The sequence below is a fragment of the Corvus cornix genome, chromosome 6 (genome assembly GCF_000738735.6).
Source record: "Corvus cornix cornix isolate S_Up_H32 chromosome 6, ASM73873v5, whole genome shotgun sequence".
Lineage (NCBI taxonomy): Eukaryota > Metazoa > Chordata > Aves > Passeriformes > Corvidae > Corvus > Corvus cornix.
The window spans coordinates 31,956,359-31,970,900 of NC_046336.1; the positions used below are offsets into that span (position 1 = coordinate 31,956,359).

The 14,542-nt window shown below is 42.3% G+C and overlaps 2 protein-coding genes across 11 annotated transcripts in view; one reads left to right on the forward strand and one right to left on the reverse strand.

The window, feature by feature from the left end:
* The window catches only part of PBLD (phenazine biosynthesis like protein domain containing), a 31,893-nt gene extending 24,646 nt beyond the window's left edge, over positions 1-7,247 (reverse strand). The window contains exons 1-6 of one of the 2 annotated variants that reach the window (XM_010400751.4): positions 6,595-7,247; positions 4,227-4,326; positions 1,772-1,870; positions 1,126-1,235; positions 955-984; positions 332-420 (exon numbers count right to left, since the gene is read on the reverse strand). In XM_010400751.4, the coding sequence (XP_010399053.2) occupies positions 332-420; positions 955-984; positions 1,126-1,235; positions 1,772-1,870; positions 4,227-4,326; positions 6,595-6,678 (512 nt within the window). In that variant the 5' untranslated portion in view covers positions 6,679-7,247. The remainder of the gene's footprint in view (positions 1-331; positions 421-954; positions 985-1,125; positions 1,236-1,771; positions 1,871-4,226; positions 4,327-6,594) is intronic. The other variant, XM_020583884.2, reaches the window with a different exon arrangement.
* A 149-nt stretch (positions 7,248-7,396) lies between these two features.
* HNRNPH3 (heterogeneous nuclear ribonucleoprotein H3) lies at positions 7,397-14,542 on the forward strand. 9 transcript variants are annotated; one of them, XM_039554248.1, is made up of 10 exons: positions 7,397-7,610; positions 8,578-8,714; positions 9,248-9,386; positions 9,931-10,073; positions 10,526-10,612; positions 10,924-11,051; positions 12,298-12,433; positions 12,650-12,730; positions 12,816-12,902; positions 13,204-14,542. In XM_039554248.1, exons 2-10 carry the CDS (start codon positions 8,597-8,599, stop codon positions 13,278-13,280), a joined length of 996 nt encoding a protein of 331 aa, XP_039410182.1. In that variant the 5' UTR covers positions 7,397-7,610; positions 8,578-8,596; the 3' UTR covers positions 13,281-14,542. The 9 variants fall into 9 exon arrangements, with proteins under 9 accessions (XP_039410182.1, XP_039410180.1, XP_039410185.1 ...); XM_039554246.1 differs by having other exon boundaries at positions 7,397-7,592; positions 9,931-10,118; XM_039554251.1 differs by having other exon boundaries at positions 9,931-10,118; positions 13,169-13,507.

Genomic DNA, 14,542 nt, shown 5'->3' on the forward strand with positions numbered 1-14,542 from the left:
TGAACTGAAGCAGGACTCCTAACTTCCTGCTAGGTTACTGGATCATTTTTGGACTCAGATGGATGGGAAAAATACACCATCATTTAAACTGTTTCCTACATCTCCTTCTCTTGAAGACAGATTTCAGAATGATCTTACTCAGCTTGCAGCTTCAATAAGTTCATATTAAAAAATAAAATAACCACTTTACACAGAAATTTAAAACAGAGGGTTTTAATCTCCACCTGATTTAAAACTAGATAGAAGAGCCTAGTGTGTAAGGAATAGAGATTAAACAAGCCAACTCAATTTCTGCACTCTTGATTGAGAAAACTGAAAAAGCGTAAGACACCTTTCGTAAGTATCACTGAGGCGGACTAAGAGTTTCTTTGTGTCAGGAGAGTAACAGAGATCTTGAACAATCATGTCACCAACGGCTGCCTGGTGGAAAATGTAAAGAAGACAGAGAAAAAAACCATCATCACTTGAATATAAAATATTATTTCCTTAGCATTTCTGTGAAGCACATTCCCTGCTAGAAGAGGGCTTATGCAAAGTCTTCCATGCAACCCTCAAGTTCCTGCAAGCAAGACAAGCAAATGCACCAAGTGCATTAATGGATATGGCTCAGTTACAAGCTCCATATATGTCTACTTGGAAAAAAAATCCAGGATCTAGAGGAGTGCAAGAACACAGACTGCCCCCTAATGCACACAAAAGGCTGAAAATGCCATTGAAATAAATATTGACACTTCAGTCAATGGTAATGGGAGACACAGGTTCAGCTGCAGCATTTTGGAGAATTACATTCCCTGACCTACTGAGTCATTACTCAGAGCTTTGAAGTTTGGTGTTTCAAATTCAGGAGTACATCAGGCAGTGCCTTGTCACCATTTTTTAGCCATTTTAATATATAAAAATAAGCAAAGCTATTATGAATGTTTTTCTAAGACAACTGATAGATTCTTTTTTTACCTTTATTAATTCTTCTACTTCCTTAAGTTCCTGAAGAAAAAAAAAAACACACTGTAAAAAATGGAATATATATGTATCTATCTATGCAACTATAGACAGACACATATACCTACATACAATACAAACACATACTTTCCTTGAAAACCTATCATGAATAAAATTTTGACTGACCTGGGGGTAGGCTGCGTAAAGCGGCAAGTCCAGGACAATATGATCTTTCACTTGTCTGGCCTTTAATTCCCCACTCAGTGTCACAAATGTGAGAACTGAATTTGTATTTTCTGGAGAGAAAACATCGCAACATTATCAAACATAAGAATTTTAATCTAAATTATTATAGCCCTAGGAGTAGCTCAGTATACTCAGAAAAAGTTAGTTATGCAGCTCAAATATATCTAGAGTAAGTCTGTATTCTGGGCAAAATTCCCAACTAACTCAATAAATCTGCTGAGGCTAATAAACACAGCAATGGTCACGGAATCCTTCCTGCACATGCCTAGAATGAATGAGAATGTCCTTTTAACAGAAAGAGCAATATTCCCTATTCATCAAATCCTACTGTACCTCTCCCAGGTGACATTCGCATACTTGGCACTTTTCTTAAACAAGAGTAATAGTAGGGCATTGAAATCAGAAGGTAGGCATCAGACTACAGCCTTGTAACGACAGAGCAGTTGTAAAAGGCAATACCCAGGGTATCTCCATTTGTGTTCCATAAATGTTCTGAATGTTCAATTGCCTTTTTGTAGAAAATGGAGATGTTAATTAGAAGTAAATGTTCTAAAAAGTTACAGTAATGCATAGTCTGTAAACATACTTTGTACGTGAAATAACACAGCAGCTGATGCAAGAGTTGCATGACCACAAAGAGGAACTTCATTGGCTGGGGTGAACCATCTGAGCCCAAAGCAGGAACCTTGAAAAAATAGAGTCTATTTAGTGCTGTGAAGTGGAAGAAGTCTATTTCTTCATTTTGTCTCAACATACATAGAGTGATGATGTTTCAGTTAATCAAAATGCATGTTACAATCAGTTTTGGTCCTAAACACACTTTTAGGTACCCATTTTGCACTGATTTTGCAGAATAGCTATCCCTTTTGAATCAGGTCAACAACCTTTGCATGCTGCAGAGATTTTTCTTTTTCCTAAATAGGTCTTATTTAGAAGATAAAGCCTCTATGCCCTTGTGTATTATGAAATCCTGAAAAGGCATAGTCATGATCTCTATACACCTGGAGGCTGGGTTACCATTTAGAGGTTATAAATGCTCTTGTTGGTATAATGGAACCTGTATTGGAGCTAGCTCAGTTATGAATTATTTTGCTTAAACCACTACTCAAGTCTGATAAAAGTCTCTAATGTCTACTCACCCTTCATTTCACTAGAAATCATATTTCTATTTGCCGTTTAAAAAATTTGGAACACACATGAACAATACTTGATTTCCTGTAACTTTTGCACATGCATTTCAAGTGAATAATTACCACACAAATGCAACTAAAAGTGGAAAAGAAACAAATGATACTTTTTTTTTTAAATCCAGTCTTGTAATTGCCACTGCAGAAAATTAATGCATTAAAGTCAGTCCCCTCTAATGAAAACAAATAGGAACCCAATAAAACCTTGTGGTGGAAACTAACGGCCACAGCAGTGAAGTGCTGTGAGGGGGGGCCCAGCCCCCAGCTGTGAGCCTGCTCCACTTGTTAATGCACTGCTCCAAGTGGAAACTGCAGCTGGGAGCAAGAGCACATGAAGGATCCATGCCCATGCCTGAGTGGAGACAGACAGCTCTGTGACCCAGAACACCTGCCTGGATGCTCAGACATACAGCTGGACTCGGACTGAGAGGACATTGAGTAATCTCATAAATTCACGTGTCCCTAAAATAACGGAGTTGATTGGTTTGGTTTTTTCTTTAATTAATATTAAATTAAACATACTGATCACAAATGCCTGCAAAAACATACACTGTATCCAGGAGCCCTCACCACACCAATTAATGTTCCAGAAGCAGATGATAAATGGCATTCTGATGTTCCTGGTTCACTCCCACCACCCCTCAACACAGCCAGTCTCAGGTGTAGCCGAGTGACTAAATTTTTTTGAAAGAACTTGTGCACCTCTTGGGCAGCTGTGTGGGTCTGAGGCCACAAGCTAGTCCATTAGATCAAAACCACTTTAATGATAAAGAAGTTGGCATTTTGTATCCTGTCAGATAAGGATGACTTGAAAATAAATGTGTTAAACATATTGGCAAAGTGCTAACATGAAAAATGGAAAGTATTATCCCTTCTTGCTCCAAGCGATTAGTCTAACCCTAAAACAAATTCCAATTTATTAACAACAGCAGCAAGCAATTATAGTTACTACTATCCTTAATATTTTTAATTACAGTGACTGTACCGCTCCCTGAACAATCTATCAAACAACAAAGATGATAAACATAACTCCTTAATCTGCAGTCTAGGTCCAGACTAGTGGAGTCCCAGCCCCTTGGCTCATTCCACCACACAACTGCCAAGTGAGCAGATTCAGCAAAATGATTCAGCTGAAAATGAATCCACAGAGTGAGTCTGAACAAATTCTGAATCTGTCTGACGTTTTCTGTCTTGCCCCGTGTCTCTCCAGTTCCTCTCCCAACATATCCACATGCCCTACCAACAAACACCAAAACTCCCTCCATTTAAACCAATCAAAGGAGCAGCCTAATGTGTAAGATTTGGACCACTTCAGAAATCTCAGCTTTGTTGGAAATCTGCATTTTCCAGTACTGGCTGCACAGACATCTTATGAGACTTCATGACAAACTCAAATAACATTATAGATGCCCCAGCAATGATTCTCTGAACAGCCAAGCCAGATTCTACTCACTTTGCAGTCCTGTGCATATGGAATGAGCATATTCCATCTCTATTCTTCTGATTGTATAAGGAATTATTTCAGGTTATTATTAGTAATAAGGGAAATACTAATTGAAAGATGTCTGCACAGCATTTTTAGGAGACTGTCTATAGACAACTTGCTTATTTAATAAAAGGCACTAAAACAAATGGTCTGAATTATGAATAAGTATGTTTATATTGTAAAATAAATTTGAGCACAAATACTTTCAAGAATCCACCTGCAATAGCCTTATTATAATCTTAAGATACATCGCAACTTCAAGACTTTGGTTTGCTGTCTTAAAAATTAGCACCATTCCTTATAAATGTACCCACAGTGTCCTCCTATTCCTTTGTTAGATATTTTGGAGAGTAAACAGAACCACTAACTTTTGGTAAAGTCATCTTCAGGTTTCAGTTTTCTGATGAAAGCTGTTTCTGAAAGGTTCATTTCTGTTGCAATTTTTTGGTGCAAATCTTCATCCAAGTCCTAGGGATTTAATAACAAATCCAATCAAGAGCAGGCTAAAAAATGCAGTCATTTAATTTTCTATTATAATAAAACATAGATTGAGTTTTAATTCAAAATACTTTCTGAGAGTAAAAAAAACTTTAAGCATAAAAATGGGATAATAATTGTGGTACACAGCAATTTCTAATATCTGCCCTATTAGTTTACAAATTCTTGGACTATGTAGAAAACAAAATCACCTAAAAACTAAACTCAGTCTTTCCAGGAACACAAATCTCTTTTGGTTGTTGTTAAAGTCACACAGAGAAGTTGTTATTACATAACCTAAAAAGAACTACAACTTTCTTTTTACAACTCTGAAAAATCCTTGCCAGCAAGAGGCCTGTAGTGCTGGCAAAGGCCAAGCCGGCTGCTCAGCCCTTACTGCTGTGCCCACGACACTACTCTTCAAAAACAGGAACAATATGCTCCCTCCGTAGGAGCTGAGAACAGATAAACTAGAAAAAAAATTTTAAAAACTGCTGAAGCTCACTAAGTGCCTGTGATTTAAGCCAGTGAACACTGATCCCAAGACACCCAAGCCCCAGGGATTGTATAACATTCTCCTTGGCCCATGTTCCACTGCTCTTTCCCCACAGTTATGATGACTGGCCAGGTTTGAGAATCTGATCTTTAAAATACTGAAATTCAAGTGAAACAAAGTACTAAAGGGACCCGGTCGCTCTCTAAGAGATAAAAATTTTCCCTTTTAACTTTATTTACTTCCCTTAATAACTAATCCTTTTCAGTCAATAATCCCATACTACAGATACAAACCAGTAACTGATCAGTACACTAGAGCTGTACTTGCAGACTGAATTCTATGCGGTTAAACAACATTCTAACATTTTACAGTACAGTTACATTCCCTTTATCCCAGTAAGAGTTCTGTCAGTTACTGTAAAGGTCCTAAACCAGAACAAAGACCAGTAAAAATGTTGTTAAAAATAACTCTTTTTAATAACACGAAACTTTATTGAAACACTGCCATCCTGTGGCACCTCTGAAACACAGAAAGGGCTGGTTTTGCCATTCTTGCATTTCTCCCGATTTTTTCTGTAAAGCATCTGCTGAGACTCTGGAGGGAGCAGAGAACAGTTGTTTTGCATGGCTGCATCACACTTTCTTGAAGCTTAGAATAAAACGCTGAATTAGGATCTCAGCTTTAGCTGTGACACTAAAGCCTCTACTTCCAGGAATTGTAGAAAAAATTTTTAAATGTCTGCATTCCAAAGTCATCATGCAAGTAAGTAGGCCTCAAGATATCTTAACGGAATAAAGTAAAATTAATATAAAAAATGCAATTAGAAACTCATAATTTCAAAGCAGAGATCATTTTGAGAGTATGTAGATTTTATGGGGCCAAAAATACCACCAAAGAGAGACATTCCCAGTCACACCTTTAGCTGACCTGGTAAGTAGGCAATGAGATTTAGACAGACTTAGGAACATCTAGAAAGGATTCATATTATCATTACAAGCCATTGCCATTGGCTGCTTTACATATATTTTCATATTTACAATTCTTATCAGGAGTTACAATACAAACAATACAAGGCTTTTATAAATTTCTAATCCATCTTAATAATTATTTTTGGTAGAAATCAGAACCAGTTAGTATCAACTGTTCACAACACCCAGATGAGGAGGATAACTACTGTCAACTGCAAGAAAACTACCACGCAACACTGAAGCAATATAAACTGGCTGTTTAAATTTGGCCAAAGCTGAACCCAACACACTAATGGTAAAAGACTCATACCCAGGTCAGTATCTGTTCTTTTTCTTTCCAGAGAAAGAGGAAAAATGAAAGAAAAAAAAGGGAGAAAACCCACACCAAAACCAAACCTCACAGTTTAATCCTCCTGTTTTACAGCATTACTTTTCAGATTTCACTCTGAATCCTTCTTAATTCTTCAGAATCTTTATTCTGAATCATTCTTGAAGAAATTAAGCCACTTTTTTACTTACTTCAAAAGAAATCCAGCCTATTCCTTAATAAAATATTTTTTAAAGCCCACAAAAAATTCAAATGTTGTCTTGTATGATATCGTTTTGATGAAAAAAAAGAAGAGCACCCCTATGCTAATTTCTCTGTATTCTGGAGCCACAGCAAACAAGTCTTGAAAGCAGAATTCCCGAGTAAAGAAAGCAAAGACTAATGCAATGCTGAGCACTCAGTCCAAGTACAGAATAGCAAATGTCATTGCAGTACCTCAGAAAACAGTTGAGGCTTTTTAAACTTACATTTTCAAGCAGACAAACTGCCGCAGGATTTCCAGAAAATGGCCGGTTTGTAAATGCATCAACCGTAAAAATTGGGATTTGCATTGTCCTGTGCACCTGTCTAGCCGCAGGCTATGTTCTGCAAGGTACTCTCTAACCTTTTTTACCCCAATGAACAGCAGAACTCCAAGTTAATGTTTCCCTGAGGGCAGGAGGAGTCAGCGGCCCATCCCGTCACTTCCTAGTGCCGACACGGATTGAGACTCCTTCCTAGGCCCCCGGCGCTCTGCACTGATTTTTTTTTTTTTAATTAAAACACACATTTTAGCCGCCCTCACCACTAGCCACCGAACTTTTCAACGCGCCCCTTCACCACAGCGCCCGGCCCAGTCTGCCCCGCACTGAAGGAGGCGGGGTCCTGCCCGGCTCGGCAGGTTTGCTGAGGAGACGTGGGCAGCCATTGCGTACGCCCACACCGGGCAACCTTCCTCATCCTCACTCCCTCCCAAAGCTGCGCCCGGGGAGAAGGACACGCTGAGCAGGACACAAGCTCCTGAGCACGACCGACCACCGCCACCGCGGGCTTGAGGCGATGGCGGCCGGAGGCGATGGCGGGGCACGCGCGCGCCACACCCCCACCTTGGGCCGCGCGCGCTCCCGCTTGGCGCCAAAACGAGCGGCGCCGGCCGCGTGACCGAGGGAAGAGCGCGCACGCGCTCGGGCGGCCCCTCGGCAGAGGAGGCGGTGAAAGGAAAGGGCGGGAACGCCCCCTCCCCTACCCCGCATGCGCCGTCGCTCCCTTCCACCATCCCCCCGCTTTCCCCCCGTGAATCGCGCGTGCGCGGGAGCTGCCTAGGCGGGTGTGAAGCGGCGCGCGCTGCCAGTATCGCGATAGTCGCGCGGCCCGGACGCTCCGCTGCCCGTGGGCGCTGCGCAGGTGTGGGGCCCGCCGGACGGCCGGGAGTGAGCGAAGAGGCGCGTCCTGCCCAGCGCGAGCGGGTGCCGGGGCAAGGCCAGGGGTGCGCGAGAGGCTCGCGGTGAGCGGAGAGGGCGAGCGGGCCGAGCGAGCGGCGGCGGGGCCCGCCCGGGGAGGGTTCCGCGGGCGAGGGGTGGTGACGGGGGGAGCTCTGGGCCCGCTCGGCGCCGGGTCGGGCCCGGCGCGCGCCCGCGGGCGGGGGAGGGGGGAGGCGGTGCGGAGCCTCGTTCCCGATCGCGGCCGCCATTTTGAGCGGCGGAGCCGAGGACGGCGGCGGCGGCGGCCCCAGGAAAGCCGTGGGCGGGGGTCTTGGGGCGGTGAGGGTGCACGGGCTGGGCGGCGCAGCACCTCCGAGGCAAGAGGTGGGCAGCGGGACGCGACGGGGGGCACGGCGGTAGCGGGGCAGGCGGGGGGCGGGCGCCCCGGGGAGGCGCGGTAAATGGCGGCGAGGAGCAGGCGAGGGGTCAGGGCCGCGGTGTCGGGAGGACGGTGGGAGGCGGGATCGCGATGGCTCCGTGCCTGACGAGGCGGCGATGGCGGCTCCCTTTGTGGGACGGTGGCGGTGCCCCCCCCCTTAACACGCCCTCGTCACACGCACACTTCCCCGCCGCCCCCGGCTGAGGGCAGACAAAGGAAGGCCCTGTGGTTCCAGCCCCTTTCTCAACTGTTACGCTCCAAGAAAAAAAACAACCAAAAAAAAAAAAACCCAGAAAGCTTTACGGAGCGGATGTGAAATGTACTCTTAGTAAATGCCGAGCTTCACGTGCCGTGCCTGCCCACGTGCTGCCCGCCGTCCACGCGGTGCTCCCCAGTGGCAGGGCTTAAATCCCCGTGGTGGGGGCTTTAGATACCATTGGGATATGTTTAGACGCAAAGTTTGAAATCGGGAACAGAAATAAAGCTCATGATCCATTATGCTAGTTATCTAAATAAACAAAACCCACCAGGTTTCTTTTTAAGGGAGGAACTTAAGCATGGATGGAATCTCAGTGGGTTTTTTTAATTTCTGTTTCGTTGGGGTTTTTTAGGATTTAAATTAAATAAAAGATGGACTGGAGTGGAAAACACAATGGGCCCAATGATACAACTAATGACGGAACAGTGGTACGACTCCGAGGCCTGCCATTTGGTTGCAGCAAAGAAGAGATTGTTCAGTTTTTCCAAGGTACCTCCAGTATAGTCGGAGTGTAGTGGGTTTCTTTAGAGTTTTCTTGTATCTTTTATGTAATGTTTTGTACACGTTTAATACCTGTTAATGGGGTGGATGGGGAGGGATTGTGCTAAATTAGTTTGTCTTAAGTAAGAATTATGTTCTGTAAATGAAGCATAGATAACCACAGATGTAGTAGAACACAGAATATATCTAATTTAGTCGAGGTGGGAAACATACTGTGCATATTGGGGTAACCTGAATGTTAGCATTTGGATCAGTTAAATTGCTTGATTGGTAGCTATATTTTCTTCGTGTAACTTAGGTGGTTGTATTTTTGCATAGTCTAAACAGAAAAGAAGTATGGCTAAATCCATAAATGTTTAATGAAAGATCATGGGCTTAAATTGTTGGGTGATGGGGGAAACAAGGTGGTTTTCTTTTTCGTTGTTGTTGTTTAGATATGCTTTAAGTATTTGCTACAGATGGGAATGTTTCAGCCTTTAACACTGTTCCCCTTGACGGGGTTATTTGTCCTTGGGTTAAAGGGTTGGAAATCGTGCCAAATGGGATAACATTGACGCTGGACTACCAGGGGAGAAGCACAGGGGAGGCCTTCGTGCAGTTTGCTTCAAAGGAGATAGCAGAAAATGCTCTGGGGAAACACAAGGAAAGAATAGGGCACAGGTGGGGATGGAGAGTTTGGGATGGTGTTAAATCTTTATTTTTTGGGGGTTGTGGGTCAGTAATGCTTTTGGGGGGTTGGGGACCATTGGGGAATTGGCTGTTTTTAAGAATTTTTGTAACTGATCCTAAGTTAACTTGGGAAATACAGTAGATTTGGGGGGTGGGGGAGACAGTATTGCACTGGGTAGTTTGCTAAACTCAGAAAATTGTTTCAATCGTTCTTATGTAGGGTAATTTGTGATAAATGCTGCTATAGCCAGACATTGTTTTTCAACAGTATGTTTCTCATACTGGAAAGACATGTTTTAAGCTTAATTTGTACAGCTAGAATTTTCACATAGTAATTTCTGCCACTGTAAAGTGGGTTTTTTTAATACACTTAAGATTCTTACAGTTTTGAGGAGAAACTTAAGTTGTATGGTATCTCTAGTCACTACTATTGGCTTGTACATTTAGTTCTAGAAAACGTAGTATGGCCTTTTGTAAAATTCAGACTGCTTCTGCCTGTGTTCTTACTGGTACCTTGAAAATCCTCTTTTATTAGATATATTGAAATCTTCAAAAGTAGTAAGAGCGAAATCAGAGGATTCTCTGACATGCCAAGAAGAATGATGGGACAACAGCGACCTGGACCATATGATAGACCATTAGGAGGAAGAGGGGGTTATTATGGAGCTGGGCGTGGAAGTATGTATGACAGAATGCGTCGAGGAGGTGGTGGATATGACGGTGGTATGTTCATCTAATGAACACAGGTTCTGTTGGCAGTTTCATGTTTCTGACATACTTGTCAAGAAATAAGAAATGGCAGTAGCTGTAATGCCCATTAGGTTTGATGTATTTATCTGAAAAAACTTGTATGTATATATCAAAACGTGTGGCTTAGTATTTAAGATGAACGTAAATAATAAGGGAGCTATTTTCAGCAGAATCTGATCTCTCCGTTTGCATGTTTTAGTCTCTGTTATATAAAAAATGTATTTTTGCACCGTGTTCAGAAATCCAGGTTTGACAGTCTGCAGAGGCTGTTTGCAAAGTGCTGGGTGCCCAAAGACTGCAAAATTGAGTGTTGTGTGTGCATTTCTCTGTGAATTTTGAGCAGTAATGTGATCGTTCCTTTCCTTCTCTCCATTGCACAGGATATGGTGGCTTTGATGATTATGGTGGCTATAATAACTATGGCTATGGAAACGACGGCTATGACGACAGAATGAGGGATGGGAGAGGTAAAAGAAATTAATAGTTTGTCTAAAAAGGTTTTCCTGTTACTTGAGTTGCAAGACACAGTATTTCCAAGACAGAAATAATAGCTTCATTCTATTTTGTAAAGAAGGTTGTTTAAAAAGGGGAGGGGATTGGGGAATCGTAAGAAAAGGTAAATAGATTGCTTAGGAGGGCTTCTGGTAAGGTTTGGGTTGATACATGGGGAGTGTAAACACCGTGCATTCAGTGGTATAATTCAGTGCTTTCAGAAAAAGAGTAGTGATGACTTTTGGCTTTTCATGATCTTAGAGGTGTGTGGGTTTTTTTGGTTTGGGTTTTCCAATAGGCATGGGAGGACATGGCTATGGAGCTGGAGATGCAGGGTCGGGGTTCCATGGTGGCGGTCATTTTGTTCACATGAGAGGGCTGCCTTTCCGAGCCACGGAAAACGATATTGCTAACGTAAGTACCACGGGGAAAAGGGCTTCCTCATGCCAGCAGTGTGCATGTCCCTATCTGTCCTAGTCCAAACTCGGGGAGAGTTCTCAAGTCACTGCTACATCTGCTGACTAAAGCCATGGCCCTTCACGTGAGTTGCACAAAGTGAATGAGCTTTTATAAAGCTACTGTCCGAGGTGGGATTACCAGAGAAGTCAGCAAAGCTATATTTAACGTTAATCCTTGCACTCTTTGCTCTTTTCATTTCCATAAAAGGTGTATTGCAGAGACAACAGTTGCTGCAATCAGTATCCTCATTTTAAGGCCTTCAGAATTTGTTTAAGCTTATCTGATTTTGTGAAAATGACAGAAGATGTGAAACTTAGATTGCTTAGTTTTGCGTATTTGTTTGTTGACCTGAGACTTTATTTCAGGAGGGACAGGGTGGGAAGGCTGTAGAGAGCTGTGTTGGCTTGGAGAGGACTGTACCCCTCCCCTTACTCATAAGAGATCAGGGTGATAGATAAAAGCACATCCGCAGGGTTTTGCGAATGTGTTCTTGTGTCAGTGCAGATGCATTGTTTGTAGGGGAAGAAGTTTTTTTGGGAGACGAGGCCTGGTTTAACATAGCATGTCCTTGGAGAGAGACTATATTGCTAGTTGCACGTATATATTATATACACAGAACTCCATTCTTAAGCTTGTGTTTGTTTTCTTTTGTGGGTGGGTTGGTTTACTTAAATGGAGGTGTATTTTCTTGTGTCAGTTTGATTGTTTCATTTAGGGGAAAGACTATTACAAGGGCTAAAAGTCAGGCTTTGATCTGGAGCAGTGAGGAAGAGCAGTCTGATTGACAGGCAGCTTTTCTTGAATTCCATGAATGAATCCTTGCGTTGAGAAATCTGAAGCAGCCGAGCGAAATTAAAACCAACTGATTATATTCCTGTCCAGGATGGTGTCGCATTTGACTTGTGTTGTTTAGAGCAGTGTGTGTGGGTAGGAGTTGTTTGTATCTTTGCTTTCAGAGAAAGCTCCTCAGGCTCTGTAGCTGCAGCGCTCCAAGCTGTGTAGTAATAATGGATTGTAAACGTAGGTTGACCTGATGTTCAATGTCCACACTCACTAAGTAATACTTGAGAAATTAGTGGTTAAATTTATGTGGCAGGATGACATTGAATTGATGCAATGCACCACTAACCAGGGGAACGGATACAAAGTACCTGGCCTTGAATTCTACATTAACGCAATTTGGTTTTTGTTTTTTCCTTAGTTTTTCTCACCATTGAACCCTATAAGAGTTCACATTGATATTGGAGCAGATGGAAGAGCTACGGGAGAGGCAGATGTGGAATTTGTAACACATGAGGATGCAGTAGCTGCGATGTCCAAGGATAAGAATCACATGCGTGAGTGTCGTGTTCCCTGATGCTGCCGTTTGGCCAGCCTCTAGCAGGGCTTTGAGCAGCAGATCCACCCTAAGGTTTTCCCCATTTACCACATTGCAGACTTGCTTGTTCGTGGCCTTCTGTCTGCTACCTGTAGGGGGGAGGGGAGTTGCTTTGTATCTCTGCTTCTGGTCTGGGAAATAAAATACAAAGTGAGGCTTTTTTTGCTTCTTACAGAGCATCGATATATTGAACTATTCCTGAATTCCACTGCTGGAGGTGGCTCTGGAATGGGAGGCTATGGCAGAGATGGAATGGGTATGCATCAATTGCACACTTAGCTGATTTTTTTGCCAAGTCTATTGAGTTCCAAGCTTGTAATGGTGCCCTCCTGGCTTTGCAGATCAAGGTTATGGCTCTGTTGGTAGAATGGGAATGGGTAGCAATTACAGTGGCGGATATGGAACTCCTGATGGCTTGGGCGGATATAGTAAGTACAAGTTCTCTTTTAAATGTTTGAGTGGAAACTGTAAATATCTGTTGTCTGACAGACAGGGGGCAAGGGTGGTGGGCTTTGGGCTGGGAGAAAAGAAGGAGGAGCAGTGGTTTTTTGTAACTAAATCTTTGGGGACTTTACACGCTGTACTACTGCAGCAAATGCTGGTTAAGAGCAGTAGTGCTGGCGTATTGTTAGTGTAAGTTGTCATCTTCGGTCAATTGTTCTGTATTACCCATCCCATTTTTTCTTTTTTTAAGGTATGTATGCGTGACCTTGTGTCAATTGTTTGCAGGTCGTGGCAGTGGAAATAGTGGAGGATACTATGGGCAAGGCAGTATGGGTGGAGGAGGATGGCGTGGGATGTATTGAAGGATAGCTTTGCTTCTGCAAAACACCTTGGAAGAAACAGTCTCTGGTCTACTAGACTTTCTTACAAAACTTAATTTCTTTTGTATTTTAAGAACTTTATAATGACTGAAGGAATGTGTTTTCACAATATTATTTGGTAAGCAACAGATTGTGATGGGAAAATCTGTTTTCTGTAGGTTTTATTTGTTGCATACTCTGACTTTAAATAAATTTTTATATTCAAACCACTGATGTTGATACTTTTTATACTAGTTACTCCTAAGGATGTATTACATATTCAAGACTACAGTCGGTTTAAAATGTTGTACTATGGTTCCATAAAGGTGGTTGTACTGTAACTCCTATGAACACTGATTCAGTTCTGTGTAATCTTGGTCTAGTGAACAAATTTAAACATTTACTTGTTTAAGGGGAGAAAGGTAGATGAATAGGTTAGTTTATTTGGTAATGACTTTCCTAAACCCTTTTGATAAGTTGTATGTAATAATTGCACCACGGCATAAAGCTGTGGAGGCGCAAAGGCATTGTTCTGGCTTCTTCCTCCTGCTGCCAGCACCCCCCAGCAAATGCACACCTGTGTAAATGAGCAGCACCCATTTTCTGCCTCCACACCACCAACCAAGCAGCTGCGTTTCTTCCCACACATTGCTGTAGTGTTTTAGAGCCTGCATTTCACACATGTAACCTGCAAATCAAACTGAAACACTAGCACAGCTTTTAGCTAACATGACATAGGTCAAATACTAGTTAATTTGAAGCTTTTTACTTAGTATTTTTTTTCACATACATGCTTTTAGGAAACGTGGGGGATTTGGAAGCAAGTTACTTCTTTTCTTTCTTGAATTTATTGTATTTAAACACGGTTCAGCTTTCTTTTTCACTGCACGGAGATGATTTGTCTGTATTTGTTCAAAGTTTGCCAAGCCATTCTACATAGGAGCTCATTAGAAGCCAAGATCTCTAAAGCATCTATAGGCCCAATACTCGCTCAGTAACACACAACCCAAACACATTGATAAAACTTCTTGTGCATTTGTGACATGTAAGATATGTAAGAAACTTACTGTTTGAAGACACTTAACATACCTGATGTGTAGTGGAAAAAGGTATTTATTCTTCTGAGCCAGTGTGATCTCCCCAATTAACTGCTTTGTCCTCAATGCCTCCCTTAAAATGTCAAATGTGATCTTGGGTATTGCAAGTCTGTCACCTGTTTTGCTAGTACTGTGTTATATCTGTAATAAATGTCTTCTTGTGGGAGA